General features: G+C 39.0%; 1 protein-coding gene across 4 annotated transcripts in view; it reads left to right on the top strand.

Moving 5' to 3' along the window:
• The window catches only part of adarb1b (adenosine deaminase RNA specific B1b), a 166,547-nt gene that overhangs the window by 126,813 nt on the left and 22,615 nt on the right, over nucleotides 1–17,119 (top strand). For 3 of the 4 annotated variants that reach the window (XM_017691611.2, XM_037539662.1, XM_017691609.2), the window contains one exon: nucleotides 11,961–12,035. In XM_017691611.2, the coding sequence (XP_017547100.1) occupies nucleotides 12,008–12,035 (28 nt within the window). In that variant the 5' untranslated portion in view covers nucleotides 11,961–12,007. Of the gene's footprint in view, nucleotides 1–11,960; nucleotides 12,036–15,171; nucleotides 16,819–17,119 lie in introns of those variants that run through there. The other variant, XM_037539661.1, reaches the window with a different exon arrangement.

Below are 17,119 nucleotides of genomic sequence, written 5' to 3'. Positions count from 1 at the left end.
GAACACATTCAGTCACGCTGCGTGGTGTTCACGTGTATTTTTACTTTCTGAGGCTTTGCATTTAACTGTTTTGTTTTGGTCTGTTGGACTAAACAAATCCAAATCCTGCTAGGTCTAAAGTGGAGTGCTGTTGAGCAGAGCAGCAGGAAGGTTGTACAGAAATACTTTTACCAAGCGAATAAAAAGTTAAATCTGTCACTTTGCTCAGTATGTGTCAATATTTACAGCATTTAGCAAACACTCTTATCCAGAGCAAAAATAAAAAGTGCTTTATCTATCTAGAGAAAGTGTCTTTGCTAGTTACAAATAGATTAGAGAAAGAGCCAGTCCTGAGCTCAGATACTGCTAGAAACAACAGCCCATGTTGATACCTAGGGAAAAAGAAACAGAATTAAACATAGCCCAGTGCAATATAATATAATTCTTGAAAGAACACTGTACACTGTTTAGCCTGGACAGTATTCTGACTTGTGATTGGGCAAGCATTTCAAGCCTGGTGGACCAGGTAACTGACCAGTAGCACGATGAATAAGAACAAATCAGCTCATAAACCCATCCAGTGGGCACAGAGTAAACTTAGTGTGATAAGCTCAGCGAGACTGGAATAATGCTAGATATAGCAAACAGTGAATTATTATTTTAGATGCCAAATACAAGGTGCAAAATGGAATTGAGGATGAGTGAAGATGTAAAAACAGACATGAGGAGAGGCTGCAGGAGAGAATGACTAAAATTTGTTTCTATACTGAAGCAAGTACTAGTGTATAGTAGTATTTACACAGTGAAGAATATTTTTGCTGCAATAATAATAATAATAAGAAGAAGAATGGTAACATTAGGTACTTGTGGCAACAAAAGTACTAGAAATAAAAAAATATTATTTTACAGTGTTTTGTTATTATTATTGTTATTATAAATGCCTCACTTTTTTGATATAGTATAATATCATTATAATGTGAATAGCAGAAAATACTGTGATATAAATGTAAGTTTTTATCGCCCACCTCTAGCCGGAATATTGCTTTTAGTTATTGAGATTGCGGTTGGAATTGGGGTCAGTGTGGCATATTAGCTGTCTCTGAAACAAGACCACTAATATTGCTTTAGACTTTTAGATTTGTGCTCAATAGCCACATGCAATGAACAAGAAAATATTAATAATGAAAAGCAGTTAATTAAATTGATCATAATCATGACAGGTCTGTTAACATATTTTATGACGTAAACCTTTGAACCAAGTAAATTCATTGTATTACCTTTTTTTTAATGTATTTTAAATTGCAATGTGGGAAAGAATGTAGGTAAATTAAGTGTGGAGTTCATTATACATTCATTACAATTCATTATACATGACAGATTAATGAATAAATATATCTTAACACATTTTGTAAAATATAGCACTAAATAATAAATAGCCTAAAATATTATTAATTACATACTATTACATTCTTAGTGCAACTTTGCATTGTAAAATTTGGAAATGATGGTGAGTTTATTCTCTGTCCCTTCTTCTCTAAAACATATTCAGAATCAACACCTAAACTCAACCGAATATAAATCAAACAATGTGAATCCATTTTGTCATTAAATGAAAACATATAATAATAAATAATAATAATAATAAATAATAATAATAAATAATAACAACAACAACAACAACAACAACAACAATAATAATAATAATAATAATAATAATAATAACAATATTTTGATTTGTCCTCAGATCATAATGTTTGAATTTTGGAACCAATAAACATCAACAAACAAATAATAGCCATTTAAGCCAGTAAGGAAAGGATGAATTAAATCCTCAACCTGCAGTGAACAGATTTTATTTAAATATGTAAAGAAAGGACTGTGTTAATCTGTATGAAGGTGTTTTTGATTGTCAATGATAGAGGCATCACAGTCGGCTAGTGTCAACAGCAGTTTCAAAGTCTACCGTACTTCGAGACCAATACAAGGCCGAGGCCAGCCTTGAGCACAACACCACTACTATGCACTGTAATTATAGTGCACAAAGATTAGTACATTAGGACCAAATTTACTTTGGCATTTATGCACTTTATGTCTACTATTTGATGAGAAGTACAATTTCAGATATACTAATCTTTCTGGAGTAATATTTTGATAAACCTTTAAGAGTAGAAGCTTGTGATTTTGCTCTGTCTGAAAGAGCTTCATCTGTCTCTGTACTCCTGATATCTTCATGAGGAGCAGAGTGTAACTCTTCCAGTTGGATATTTCAGAGCCAGGGCATTCACCTTGAGCCCACATCATTCAGCTCTCTGTGTTCAAACCCCACTGCATTTTTTAAAGTGAGAGTATGAGAGCAAGCAGAGGAATGAATCTCTGTCTGTTTCAGTTCTGAAACGGCTTTACACAAAGGCTCATTGACACTTCTCTCCTGTGAGCAAGTGTGATTTGTTTTTCCCCCTCAGTTTTGACATCGCTTGTTGTTTTCTTGAATATTTCAAAATGATACTTTTTTAATAAAGCCCGCATTGAAGAGCTTGTCACTTCTTAAGCCTCAGAGGCTTAAAAGCTCAGGAACGCTGCATATGTGACTGATTGGCTAGAGAACGCTGGTTCCTTCTCTAATCAAAAAAATGTCAACCTTGTGAAAACTTCAACTGCACAGATCCCCCAGTCCTGACTTTTAGCTTTTGTTCGGTTAGTTTTGTCAGTTCTTATATCTGAGTATAACTTATGAATGGACCCCAATTCATTGGCTTTATCATTTCATCACCCATCGTAAATTCCTCCTGTTTCCAAAATGACTTTACAGAAGTTGGGTACAGTGCATAAATGTAGTCTTGGGACCCTCTTTGACATCTTCTATTCATGGTGGAGTGCATGAGTTTGCACAGCTCAACCTCATCTAGGCTTAGTGCATTCTACTTTTTCCTCTATTTCTTTCCCTTTCTGTCTTTTTCAAGAACTTTCATTGGTTAGACTTGATTTTTGAATTATCCATACATCTGCAATCTTTCTCATGGAAATTTTGTTATCAGAGGAGACAGTAAAGTTCAAATGTCATGTTTTGGATAAGGTAATGTAGTAGTTAATGTAGTAGTTTCCCTACTATATTAACAAATTAAACAATTTTAAATCATTGTAATGGTGCTGGACAGAACCAGACACTTGCCAAAGAGGCTTGAGTTAAGAGCTTTAATGCCAAAAGGATGATCCAAAACCATAGTCGAAAAAAAGTAACAAAGTCAAAAACCAGAGATTCTAAACTGAGCATAAAGCAAAAAAAGGCAAGGTCATAAACATAATACAGGTCATACAAGAGAATGAGATAAAAGATATGAGAGAAATGCTTGGTATGCTCAATATTCACAAAGTTTGTTTGCAAACAGACTGATTATATACACAAAGAAACAGATGTGAGTGATTTAGAAGTTCAGAGAAGCAGTGCATAGGTGGATTAGGTTGAGTCCAGAGTCATGTAATGAAGTAAGGGGTTCTGGGAACTGCAGTCTAAGGCAACCGCATTGGCTGTAGTTTGAGCCTGGCCGGAGGGAGGCATGACAATGATAGAGGCAACTAATTTTGAGCACTGTTAAGATAACATTGCTGTTGTGTTGTGACAAATCCTCATATTTCTGAAATGGTAACTTTACAATAGAAAGAAAATATATTCTTAATTTGAATGCATGGTAATTGAACAAGATTTGTTTCTCAAGTCATTTTGGAGCATTTTTACTGCTTCATGAATTTTGATTATCAGTTTAACACAATGCAAAGAGCAGCTGGCATTTTCAAATTCTACACTGTATTGGTTTAGGAGTGTGTTTATGGGAATTTTTGACCATTCTTCCAGAAGCGCATCAGACACTGATGTTGGACAAGAAGGCCTGGCTTCTTTGGTTGTTCCACACCAAACTTGGTCATCTATGGCTTTATGGACCTTGCTTTGTGGAAGGGGCCATCCCCAAACTGTTCCCACAAAGTTGGGAGCATGAAATTGTCCATAATCTCTTGGTCATTTGTATTAAGATTTCCTTTCACTGTAACTAAGGGGCAGAGCCCAACTCCTGAAAACAACCCCACTCCATAATCCCCCCTCCACCAAACTTTACACTTGGCACAATGCAGTCAGACAAGTACCGTTCTCCTGGCAACCGCCAAACCCAGACTCGTCCATCGGATTGTTAGATGGAGAAGTGTGACTTATTACTCCAGAGAACACGTCTCCACTGCTCTAGAGTCCAGTGATGGCGCTTTATATCACTGCATTCCACGCTTTGCATTGCGCTTGGTGATGTAAGGCTTGGATGCAGCTGCTTCGCCTTGGAAACTCCATGAAATTCCATGAAGCTCTCTATGCTGTTCTTGAGCTAATCTGAAGGCCACTTGAAGTTTGGAGGTGTATAGCAATTGATTCTGCAGAAAGTTGGTGACCTCTGCGCACTATGCCCCTCAGCATCTGCTGACCCTGCTCTGCCATTTTACATGGCCTACTACTTTGTGGCCTGAGTTGCTGTCGTTCCACTTTGTTATAATACCACTGACAGTTGACTGTTGAATATTTAGTAGCGAAGAAATTTCATGACTGGACTTGTTGCACAGGTGGCATCCTACCATGGTACCACGCTGGAATTCACTGAGCTCCTGAGAGCGACCCACTCTTTCAGAAATGTTTGTAGAAGCAGTCTGCAGGCCTAGGTGCTTGGTTTTATACACCTCTGGCCATGGAAGTCATTGGAACACCTGAATTTAATGATTTGGATGGGTGAGTGAATACTTTTAGAAATACAGTGTATGTAAAGACCATCTGACTTTCTCAGATGGTGCTAGATTTTTGTATAATAGTAATGATTTAGGACTTTGTACTTACTGTCATTTTATGACACTTAAGTATAATACATCTAGGAGTCAGACCTGCAGAGTAGCTGATTCTGCTCAGATTTAGGTTAACAGTGATCTAGATAAGTGCCTTTATCTCTATCACACTCTCCAAGCTCATACTTTTTTTTTGTTGTTGTTTATTACCTTAGGTTTTTATTATGTATCTGTCAGGATAGGTGCATATTATGGTGTTTCTCAGGATGGCCATGAAGGCTTTGTACTGGCGTGTATGTTCTCTACGGAACGTGAGGATGAACAGTTAATAAAGCCTCACTCATGTCCGTCTTTCCTCTAGATGCTCTGCTATCTCCTCAACACCAGAAACAAGCAGCATGACAGACAAATCAATGTCTCATTATCTCTCTTTCTCTCTCTCTCTCCCCCTCTTTCTCTTGTTTTTGTTATCCTGTGCTCTCATCATCATATTTCCTCCATCTTTTCTTTATCTAGTTTTTCTTTATTGTCCAGATTATTCTGCAAATCCTCACTGCATTGAAAGTTGTTTCATGTTTTTTAAACAAAGAGATATAAAAGGTTGTTATCTCCTGTCCTTGGTCCTCTGATGGTTCAGATCTTTGGCCTGTATGTGTTTGGACTGTGTGCGGTGGCCGAGTAAGCTGTAGCTGGATGGCGTGTGTCTACACACAGCTGTGCTAACACTAAAACCTGCTGCTTAACCACCAGCCTGCGGTGCTGCAATAGCCAGGCCAGGTCATTAGTGCCAGCTCTGCACTGTCCAAAAATCCGCTGCTAAGCCATAGCAGGGCAACATCACCAAAAATCATATGATATATTTTTCCACGTCAGCCAAAATCAGTGATTGGAAAGAAAATCTATTCTGTGTATGTTTTGGGGGATTTCCACCAGTCCTCTGTGATGGAAAGGTAATTTTTATCTCCCCCGAACAGATGAATCTGGTGATGACAAGCGCGTTGAAAGAGTTTTCAAAAAGAACTCTGTAAGTATAATGAAGAATGAGTATTGTCATCATGTCTTCATCAATGCAATGTTGATTTTTCATCATCTTTGAGTGTGTACATGTGATATTAATACATAGAGACATATGACGTGGTCCCAAAAGCTCCCACCAAATCTTACCAATACCAAACCAGTTCTACACTGTGGAGGCCATGTGACCTTTTTTGCTACCTGCTAACTGCCCTTTTTACTCTTTACAGTTCTAAACACGAGCTAGCTAACCAACTCAAATTCTGCTTTTTTGTTCTGCTCTCACTACTTTCTGCTGTCGTGAGTGAATGGCTAGACTTGTTCTCTCAGCTGGTCTATGAGTGAAAAAGCACACATCTCTACCTACTCTCCCAAGGCCATCTTTCAAAAGTTCAAGCATAAAGGTCAAAGTTTTCAAGTCCAGATATTTCAAAGTCCAACAAATATTTGCGTGAGGGACTGGACAGCATTGTCATTTTATTGAGAAAAAAAAAATTGATGATTACTCATCATTTTATCAACTCAACCTGCTCTGAACCCATGTCTGCTGTGACCTTCATGGTGTGGAAGAGCAGTGCCAGGTCCTGCTGTGCTTGCTTGTGCTCTATGAACGCATATAAAAAATTCAGAGGCCTCCCGGAGCGCCACGGGCAACGCATCCCTCCAGCACTAGCAGATTGAAGCTGATCTCAGCGCTGCTTATGGATTCATGGGCAAAAAGAGAATGGCAGAGGAGGCCAAATCAAACGCGACAGGCACCGAACGAGCCCGAGCTCGAGTCTCCTAGCCCCTCATTTCAGCAAAGACCATTAACCAATGAGAGAGAGAGGGACACAAAGAAGGGAAGCGAAAGCATTGTACACCACCTGGCTTCAAGTTCAGACAAGCACCCCTCCCCCCAAGCCCTAAAACTCCCCTCCCTGCACGGCCCCCTTTTCAATTTTCCTGTGGAATATTAATCTTTAATAGGGTAATAATTGTGGTAGCATATTTGCTGTCACCCACCATTAGGCCAGATTAATTAGGCCATTTAGTTTAGCTTAAGAAAGTGTCGGCCATGAAGAATGGTGCGTGTAAAGGCAGAAGGCTGTGATCAGCGCAAGCTGCTCTGTCCCGTGTGTAATCGCTTTCTCTCAGCCTCCTGTCCCTCAGCTCTCACACACATGGCTGACATCTCTCTGACAATATCAGGTAGCAGCTACAGAAAAAGCTTTTTACTGTGTTGTCATATCATTACTGGTGTAAGAAAACATAATAAAGCTGAAATCACAATGAATGCAGGAAAAAATTACCTAGCAAAAAAGCCAGTTCACTTGGAATTTGCTTCCAGTTGCGGTTAATTGTGCTTTGCACCAAGTTAATCTAGGAGAACTGCAAATTCACAGATCTTGGTTTAATGAACCAATAGAAGCCAGACGGCGAGCTGTGGTAATGTCTTTCTGAGAAAAACTAAATGGAGGCTCCTCAGCCAAGATTGGGTCAGTTGTCATTCACAATTGCTAAAAAGTTGATTACTAGCTCACATTAGCTGTTCATTGAATTATGTATTCTCTCTAAAATGAAATCATGTCAGAATCTTCACTCTGATGATGAAAATAGTGAAGAGGCAGTCTGGCTGAACTCTGAAATGGCAAATGTTTAAATTTTTTTTCTTTTCAGCCCATTTTTCTCCCCATTTTAGTCTTGTGCAATTTCTATCTGCAAGTTCCATCCTATCACCTGTTACAACAAAGCTGAGCAGGTGAAGGCTAGCATGTGCTTTCTATGGTTGCCACTCTGTCCTGAATTTTGATTGTCTGTTCAGAAAAAAAATAATACTGTTCCTACACACAGTGTCCTGGAATCCAAGCATTTTGACAGTATTTATTATGACGTGTAAGCTGTTTTTAACCAGTCAAGCTGTTAGTGTACAGTGAATGAGTTTTAGTAGTTCGGTGTTATGACAGAGGATTTTGTTGTATTATCTGAAACTGCATTGTGAACACAGCTACCCATCTGATAAATTTAGTTAAAAAAGCAAGTCAATGGTTGAGCGTCCAGGAATTTTGAGGGCTGGGATGGCCACACGAGTACCTTCTTTGAGACACATGAAGCCAGTCACTGCATATTTCAACGTCATTGGAGGCCTCAATGGGCTTACAAGGAAAGCTAATTTTTCCCACCCAATCCAACTTCTCTCTCTTTCTCTATCTCTCTCTCTCTCTCTCTCTCTCTCTCTCTCTCCCGTAGCTGGGGACAGAATTTCTATCAATAAGATCCACTTAGACTATTGTGTCACTCAGGAGCCTTAAGGCAATTTGGCCTATTACTGTTTGTCCACTTGATTCAATGTAAAAGGCAGCTAGTGGTTTTAAATGATGTAAATAATAAATAAATAAAGTAACAGGAACAAAATTTTTTAAAGCTCTGTTTTTCTCTGGTTCTGAGGTGTTGAAGTTTTGGAGCATTGCCCTGTCCTTTTACCCCCTGTGACCATCCACCTGCCAAACTCAATGTGTGTTCATAAGCTGCAATCACAGCAGAGCATACTAGTCTTTCAAGCACTCGTTCACAGCGTTTCTGTTAGGAGCCCACTTCCAGCCTCCTTCGCCTTCCAGTCACTCGCTGTGGCCGGCTGATTGCTTTGAGTGATTCACATCTTGTGAAAATGCAGACAATTGTTTATTGCCATTGAGGCTTGCATTTAATTACTTTCCTCTATTGGTGGACAGTGATAAAGTGGTTAGTGAAAATATGCAGGGGTGCCTTGCTCTCGTCGTTTTTGTATCGAGGCTGCTAAGATGTTGATTAATCTCTTTCACTCACACCACTAAATGCATGCAAACTAAAGCAGCCTTGGGCGGCGAGGGACAGCACACCCATACATCCCATAAGTAGCACTGAACTGGAGAACTTTGACTTTGAGTTCTCCTTGATCAGTGCTGGTGATTAGTTGGCCCATTTGGAGCCGAGGTAGGCCTGTGCCTGCCAGGCTTTTTTGGAGTGAGGTAGGGGGCAAAGTGCAGTCCCTTAGGTCTTATAAAGCTTACTGATTGCATCATTCCATCTTTTTAATGTTCAGAAGTTTACATTGTTCAAGTTTTAACATCAGCAAGCAATATAAATGGACAGATTTTGTTTTCCTTCAGCTGTGTATTTATAGTTAGAGCTCCAGACCCTCCAGAAGAGTCGTATCATTTGTTCTCCTCCCAATGCAAATGAAAAGGGAAATTTTAATCCACAAAATCCATAATGAGTTTAATACCTTTTTCCATTTAACAACAGAAAAAAGAATCTTTCCAGTAAAGTTTTATTAACAGTGCATTATTATTTATTAATTATTATCATTATTTATTAATTTTGCAGTTTGGGTTTCTTACACGCCTTTTTTAAATAAATTGGTTCAAATGTACCTTCTTTAAGAATCGTCAGTGATTAGTTGGCAGTTTTCATGAAAATGCTTAGTTTAAATAATGGCTGGATGATATGGCAAACATACTGTGTATCATGAAAGTACTGCAATACTGTATGTATCACTATATTTGGTTTTTCTGAGATTTGATAAGTTAGAACAAATAGAATGCAGCATCAGTGCCGTATTTCACAAAACTATAGTGATATATATAGTGATATAGTGGTTTTTGGATGACTTGTAATGCACTCACTCACAATACACACTATTAAGTCTAGCAGGCTGAAAATTCCTCACAAGAGGGAACTGTTGACACTCAAATAACTTTTAGTGCTTAATAAGATCAGTGGTACGCATCAGTGACATTGTGTGTCCTTATTATTCATCACAACGGTGAAGTTGGCCTGTGCCCTTAGAAGAAAAACATCCCCAAAACATAATACTTCTACCACCATGCTTGACGCTGGGGATGGTGTTCTTAGGGTCATATTCTGTATTTTTCTTCCTCCAAACAGGTCGAGTTGAGTTGAGGCCAAAGAGCTCAATTTTATTCTCATCTGACCACAGCACTTTCTCCCAGTCTCTCTCGGAGTCATTAATATGTTCATTGGCAAACTTAAGGTGGGCCTGGACATGAGCCTTCTTGAGCAGAGGAACCTTGCGTGCACTGCAGGATTTTAAACCATTATGTCCCAGTGTATAACCAATGTTTTTTTTTGTTTTTTTTTTGGAGACTGTGGTCCCAGCTGCCTTGAGATCATTAACCAGCTCCTCCCGTGCAGTTCTTGGCTGATTTTTAACTTTCTCATGATCAGTGAGACTCCACGAGGTGATATCTTGCATGGAGCTCCAGGCCTAGGTCGATTTACAGTAATGTTGTACTTCTTCCACTTCCGAATAATTGCACCAACAGTTGTCACCTTCTCATCCAGCTTTTTACTTATGACTTTGTAGCCCATTCCAGCCTTGTGTAGGTCAACAATTTTGTCCCTGACATCTTTAGACAGCTCTTTAGTCTTGCCCGTGGAGATGTTGGAGTGTCACCGAGTCTATTGGCAGGTGGCCTTTTATACAGGTGACAATTTGGGACAGGTGTCTCTCATGCAGGTAACGACTTCACTGAGATTAGGGTGTGTCAGTGGTCTGTGGGAGCCAACATTAGTCATGGTTTTTAGGGGATCAAATACTTATTTCCCTCAATGAAATGCAAATGATTTTTTATTTAAATATTATGTAATTTTCTAGATTTTCTTTTTGATATTCCATCTCTCACTATTAAAATGAAGCTACCATAAAAATCATAGACTGTTTAATTATTTGTCAGAGTACAAACTTTCAAAATCAGTGGGGGATCAAATACTTATTTCCTCCACTGCATATATATAAACAAACTGATCAGGCATAACATTATGCCCTTGTTTCTATCCTTGTTTCTATGCTCATTGTCCATTTATCAGCTCCACTTACTATAAAGGTTCACTTTGTAGTTCTACAATTACAGACTGCAGTCCATTTGTTTCTCTGCATAATTTGCTGGCCCCCTTTTACCCTGTCCTTCAGGGGTCAGGACCCCACTGTCCCTCACAGAGCAGGTATTATTTGGGTGGTGGATCATTCTTAGCACTGATGTGGTGGTGGCATGTTAGTTTGTGTTGCTCTGGTACGAATGGATCAGACACAGCACATATACAATTAGCATATTCTTTGTCAATTCCTGATTTGTTAATGTTCAGTTAAGCCCATATTCTTGGCCTTTTTTATAACCTCTGATGAATTAATGTTATTAATTGTCAAAATAAGCCAGGAAATTACTCAATTACTAATATAATCAGTAGTGACACCCTAAAATCTCTAGAGAAATTTCACTGGCCACTAAGCTCTAAACAAGCCACTTGCTACAGCTATGTGTAGTGCTTGACCTCCATCTCTCCTGAAAAAGATCTGTAATGTGACTGTCCTCTGTGTGTTATGTATTTTTTACTGTGGGTAATGCAGAATCTGTGTAACGGGAGACTAAAAGCCTGTAGTTGTCAATAGCTGTATTTTTTCCCACGAGGCAGCTTAAAATGAGGTCCAATCGAATGGATATTAAAGTCACAATAGACTGCTCATGCTATTACGACCTGTCAAGCGCGGCCCTCTGCTCACCCCCCCAACCCCCAACCCCCCCCCCCCCCCCCCCGCCAAGATTAGTCTCCACTGCTGAATATTTATGCACTTACCGTAGGCTTAACCTCGCAGTCAGCGCAGCTCCATTTCTCTTCTCTTTTCTCCTTTTTTCGCTCCATCACTGCTGCTCTCAGGAGCTCCTCTCTGAAGCTGAAACTGACCAACACATTGACGTGTGCGTGTGCGCGTGTGTGTGTGTGTGAGGAATTTGAAAATGGACAGGATGTTATGGTAATATGTTTTCTTTCTATTTCTCTCTCCCTCTCTGTCTTCCTTTCTGTCATTCAATCTGTCTCTTTCTCTCATTTTATCTCTTTGTCTCTGCACTTTCTTTCTCTCTCTCTCTCATTCTGTCTCTGTCTACCTCTTTCTGTCTTCTTTATCTCTCTCTCAATTGTTTCTCACTTTCTCTCTATCTATCTTTTCTTTTTTCCTGTCATTTTCCTATCTTTCTCTCATTTAATCTCTTTCTCTTTAATTTTCTCTCATTCTGTCATCTCTTTTGTCTTTCATTTTTTTCCTCTTTTTTTGTCTGTCTTTCTTTCTCCTTCATTCTCTCTCTCTTTCTCTCTCTCTCTCTCTCTCTCTCTCTCAGGTATAGCTGGGGCACGGCAGGCTCGGGGGCAGCAGAAGCTCTTCACTATGGATGTGGATGAAGAGGAGAACATGAGTGAGTGTCTGTACACAATAACAGAACATACGCGCACACACACACACACACACACACACACACACACACACACACACACACACACACACACAGTCACAGTCACGTACATACACACACATACTCTTACATTTTTTCTGCACACACAGCCTAATATGTGCACTTATATAATGCAGTATATAATATATTTATATGACACTTTATATAATAACACACACGCACATATTCATACAGTCAAACCAAAATGTATAAATATACACACTTATTACAGCCTACATACACAATACACACACACACACGTGATACAAACATTTACACACACCTGTATGCAGCCTTTTACACACCCATACAATCCTGTAAGGTTGTGTTCACACTAGATGTTTTTTCCTTAACCACCAGCACAAACTTTATTTTACCTGTAATCTAATGGGAGATTCCACAGGAAGGTCAAAAAGTAAAAAGTGCCGCTGAGAGTTTAGAGTAAAGCAAACCAACTATACATTGGTCCTGTCTTCAAGAAAGTTTTCCTTCCCCTTGGCACAGCAGTCCAAGGAGTAGATTCCATTGGCCTTGCTCTCTCTGGGTGGGAAGGCCTATAACCATCAATCAGCACAATGCTAGCCAACCTGGATGTCTGTTAGCTGATGTAACAGAATTGCTGTTAGCAGCTGCTTAAAAAGCACATGTTAGGCTTTACTGCTTCAGCTTGGTAACATCATGTGCCCTAACTAGTCTATATAAATTGGCTTTGCGAGTGAATGAATGTGGGAGGTGTACTATATGTCGAATACTGTGAACATTTAGTAAGTGCTTTTATCACAGTATATTTTCAGTTGTCCAGTAGATGTGTAGTCTGAACACAGCAGTAACTGCACCATTGGTAGTATCATACTGTGTCTGCTGAGCAGCATCAACTGCAATGTAATGAAAGACAACACCAACATTCATTCACTGACAAAACTAATTTTTCTACCGGCGCTCTACCCTCTACAAGCCGGTACAGTAAGATACAAGGAAGACCTTAGTGGTAGCAGTGTTGTTACGGCTACAGTGGTACTCTTTCTCTTTATGATAAAATGCCTAGTCTGAACACAGCCTAATACATAGCCTTATATATTATTTTGCACAGTCCCATGACACACCCTAAGTTATGCCCCATAATACTCTCCCCACCTATAGACACCCCTTCACGGTGCATCATCCAATTAGATTTTCCCCTGTTTCGTCCATCCCCAAAGCCAAAACTCCTCCAGTACAGTCCAGATGCTGCAGGTTTTTCAGAACGGACATACTCATGTGCCCAGTTTTTTCTCGAAAGTTCTTCACAAGACCTGGGCAAATTTTGCAGAAGTAGAATTCCTGTACTATCGCTCTATTGTTCAATTAATTAAACATTCAGACTGTTCTCCATCTCCTATACTTGGAGCACATCCCAGTGATATCACCCACTAGCCAGGTCCTCTCTCGAGTCGTCCTCACACAATTGGAGTTAATTGATATTTGGGCAGATTTTGATCAAAGTGCTTGAGGAATAGACAACATTCTTTCAGAACCTTTGAGGCTGTTGGCCGTATTCAGCACCGCTGTGAATGGAAGTGTGTGTATTAGAAGATGGCTGCCAGGAAGAGCCGTTAACCCAGGAGAAAGGGAACTCTCCTTTGTCCTGTCACTTACAGGCTTCTCTTGAAAGCCACTTACAATTGCAGGCAAGGTCATTATTACCACCTCAAAGCAGAGGCACCAGTTTCTTATTTAGATTTCCTGTAGATAAGCATGCTTTGATATTCCAGAGCTTTTCAGAGAGGATGCACGGCTTTGTCTGATCTGGGTCCCTATTTGCTATCTAGAGTAAGATCTAGTTACTTTGGCATACATGAAAGTTAATAAGGTTTTATGATTATTGTATTATGTAGATGTATATCTGTATCGGTACAAAGAAAATAAAATATATTTATTTCCCAGGCAATGTCACAATTTTGTGTCCTTTTCTTTGACACTTTTTATAAATGGACCTTTAAGGTGAAAACTGTGATTTATATGCTGATCATGTCATATTGTTTGCAGGTCTCTATACTCCATTAAGTAAGGAAGAGCGGTTCATTTAATTAAGGAGCTGGAGATGTGATTATGCTAATAACAAGTGTACGCTGTACGTTTACAATTAGCCCTTGTTGATTTAAAGTGCAAGTCTTGTCATGCTGTGGAACAGCGTATAATCTAGTAGTGCATCAGCATGGCATGGCTGTTTCTGCTCCATCTCCAGCTTGACCAGGAGATCGAGTATGAGGTCAGTCTAGGCCCCAGGCTTGTTGCCTCAGGGCAGGTTTTCAGCGAGTGGTGTGTATGATGTTTGTGTGTGGTGTGTTTATGTGAGTGTAATCACAGAACACACCCTGGTCTAGATTAATAGTGGGGCTCTAGCAGTACACAGAAATGACCAGCCTTTAAGCAGTGGACATAATTAGCCCTCTTCCAGCATAAATGATCTGGATCCTGTAATCTGCCCTGAAACTCTGCTAGTGCTGAATAACATTTTAGAGATGCAGCAGGAAACGTGATAGATGCAGAGAGAGAGACTCAGTAAAGCCTTGATTCCCCATATTTAAATGCTTAAAGCCTTCATTCACTATATAGCAGTGATTAATATAGAAATCTTCATCTTATAGTAGGTAGCCTAAATATCAGCGCTAAAATAACACTAATTCCACTGTTTCAGCCTTTCTGCAATTTCAGTGGTGTGTATGCGCTAAGCTAACAAAGTGCATTCACTTCCGCACAGTTTAATACTGCTTAGGGCAGCTCTACTTAAACAAAGTAACTTGTAATAAAAATTCAAGTGGCATTTTCTTTGCCTGTTACAGTTTTACACTGATTTCTTTATTAAAGCCTAACTGAATAGTGTTTAGGTTTGATTACTCTGTTAGCCTGTCCAGGGTACACCTAGTTAAACCAGACTTCATGTACATTTTGAATTTTCTCATACATACAATTTGTGTCAGAAAACATTTAATTTTGTTTCATATACATATAATTTGTAACAGAAAGCATTTACGTTTAATATATATATATATATATATATATATATATATATATATATATATATATATATATATATATATATATATAGTAATTACAAACCTACACACATTCATTAGATCCTGTTGGTGTGGGTTTCTTCTTTTTCAATGATGCACACCAAAGTGAGAGTGGTAATAACCCTCATAGTCTGGACATTATTAATAACGACAATGTTTAGACTGCTGACCATGGCTTTAATGGCTTTATAATGACCTGTGGATGCCCTATTTGTCAATTACTTTGCAAACTAGTTGCTAAGATGGTTCATCAAGAGCATAGATTTTAATTGGTTTGTATTTTAAATCAAGTTTTCTATTTTAGTCACATTCAGCCCTAATTTAAAGTGTTTTTGGGCGGTTACTTTGTATCAGCTTTATGGTCAGAGGCCCTATAATGGTCTTACTGCTGGCGATTAGAACTTTTGACATTTTGCTAAATGTTGCTTTGTTAATGCATTCTCAGGGTTGAGCAGTGTCCTCTTTAACGCATTAAAATCTGCCAGAGAATTTGGAAAGCATGCATGTTCACTTTGAGCATAAAGTACTTTAGCAGTTTTAATTTCTTGTCCAAAATGTTAATGACACAAACAAAGTGAAAAACAATGCAGATATTTATATTAGATCATGCTCTTTACCTGCTAAACTAAATGCAACAACAGCATTAAAACATTACATTGTCAATGGAGAAGAGTAGATCAAAAATGACACTTGTTTGTCTCGGTATTAAAGGTTTCACTGTCATTTCCATTGTTTTTTTTCTGTAGAGATTTTTATTGTTCTCTTGTTTTTAGTCTCTGCTCTCTGTTGGAAACACTGTTCCAAATCTTTCTCTTAGAGATTACAGGATCCTGTCAGGTTGCCTACCAGCTTGACATCTAAGTAGATTCAAAGAAAACTTCCAATATGCTGTACTTATTGGACTTAATGGGACAAGTAGGTCCATCCCTTCAGAACACTTCTCTTTTCAGAGCACACACACACTAAAGCTGCAAGTTTTTATAGTCCTGAAAATAGTTAGCCAACTCTGAGGTTTCTCTGTGCTTGCTTTTGGGATGTGTCCTCCATTTTAAAATGCAAAAGCTTGATGATGAATATTGGCTGCTTTTGTAAAACGAAAGGTTCGATCTTGTTTTGAAGTGGATGGAAGGCCCAGAGGAGCGTCTACAGACGTTAGATCTTTAGGAGTCAGAGATTTTCTCCGCTCCCGGTGCAGCATATCTGGGGCAGACGTACAGCTTCACTCTGCTGCATCAACATGTATTTTTGAGTAGAAAAAGCAGTGTCAAATTGATGAGATGAGAACTCGTTTAAGATACACACCCAGATTGTATACGTCTGTGGGCACATTTGCATCGTGAAGGAGTTACAGAGAGAACAATGGAGGCCACCTGTAATGTTTCTTTCTCTCTATCTCCCTTTCTGTCTGTCTTTTTCTTTGTTTCATTTTATCTTGATATCCTTCTTTATTCACTGCCTTGTTCCCTGTATGATCCTGCAGTGCTTCCCTCCCTCTGACCCTGTCTTCTTCCTCTTCTTTACGAACACTTCTCTCTCTCCCTGAGCGCCGAAAGGAGTAACCTAGCGAGCTTTTGCTGCAGGATGTTATAAATGAAAATTTAGCCAAAGTTCCATCAGCTTTGTCAACAGGGCATGATGATGTGTGTTCCACGTTCTGTCCGTTCAAAGAACATTTTCTCTCTTTTTCTCAGGTGCCTTTCTCAGTTAACATATTAAAATTGACTGACATCATGCATTAACATGTAAATGTCCTCTAATCCAAATACACATTATATTTGTGGAAGGTTTTGCATATCTCTGCTTTCTCTGAAAAGTACAGCAGCTTGTTTGGAATAAGAGAGACTCTGTGAATGCATTAGAACGCTATATAATAAACATATTGAGTTTGTTGAGTCTTGTGTGACTCAAATCTGTTTATGCAATGTAAGCTACATCTACACCCATTTTTGTCATTATCTAAGCTTGTGCAGTAAAATTGACATCTAGCTGGAT

The sequence above is a fragment of the Pygocentrus nattereri genome, chromosome 6, assembly GCF_015220715.1.
Source record: "Pygocentrus nattereri isolate fPygNat1 chromosome 6, fPygNat1.pri, whole genome shotgun sequence".
Classification (NCBI taxonomy): domain Eukaryota; kingdom Metazoa; phylum Chordata; class Actinopteri; order Characiformes; family Serrasalmidae; genus Pygocentrus; species Pygocentrus nattereri.
Note: the sequence above shows the minus strand (reverse complement) of the source record. Positions and strands in the feature narration are given on the sequence as shown.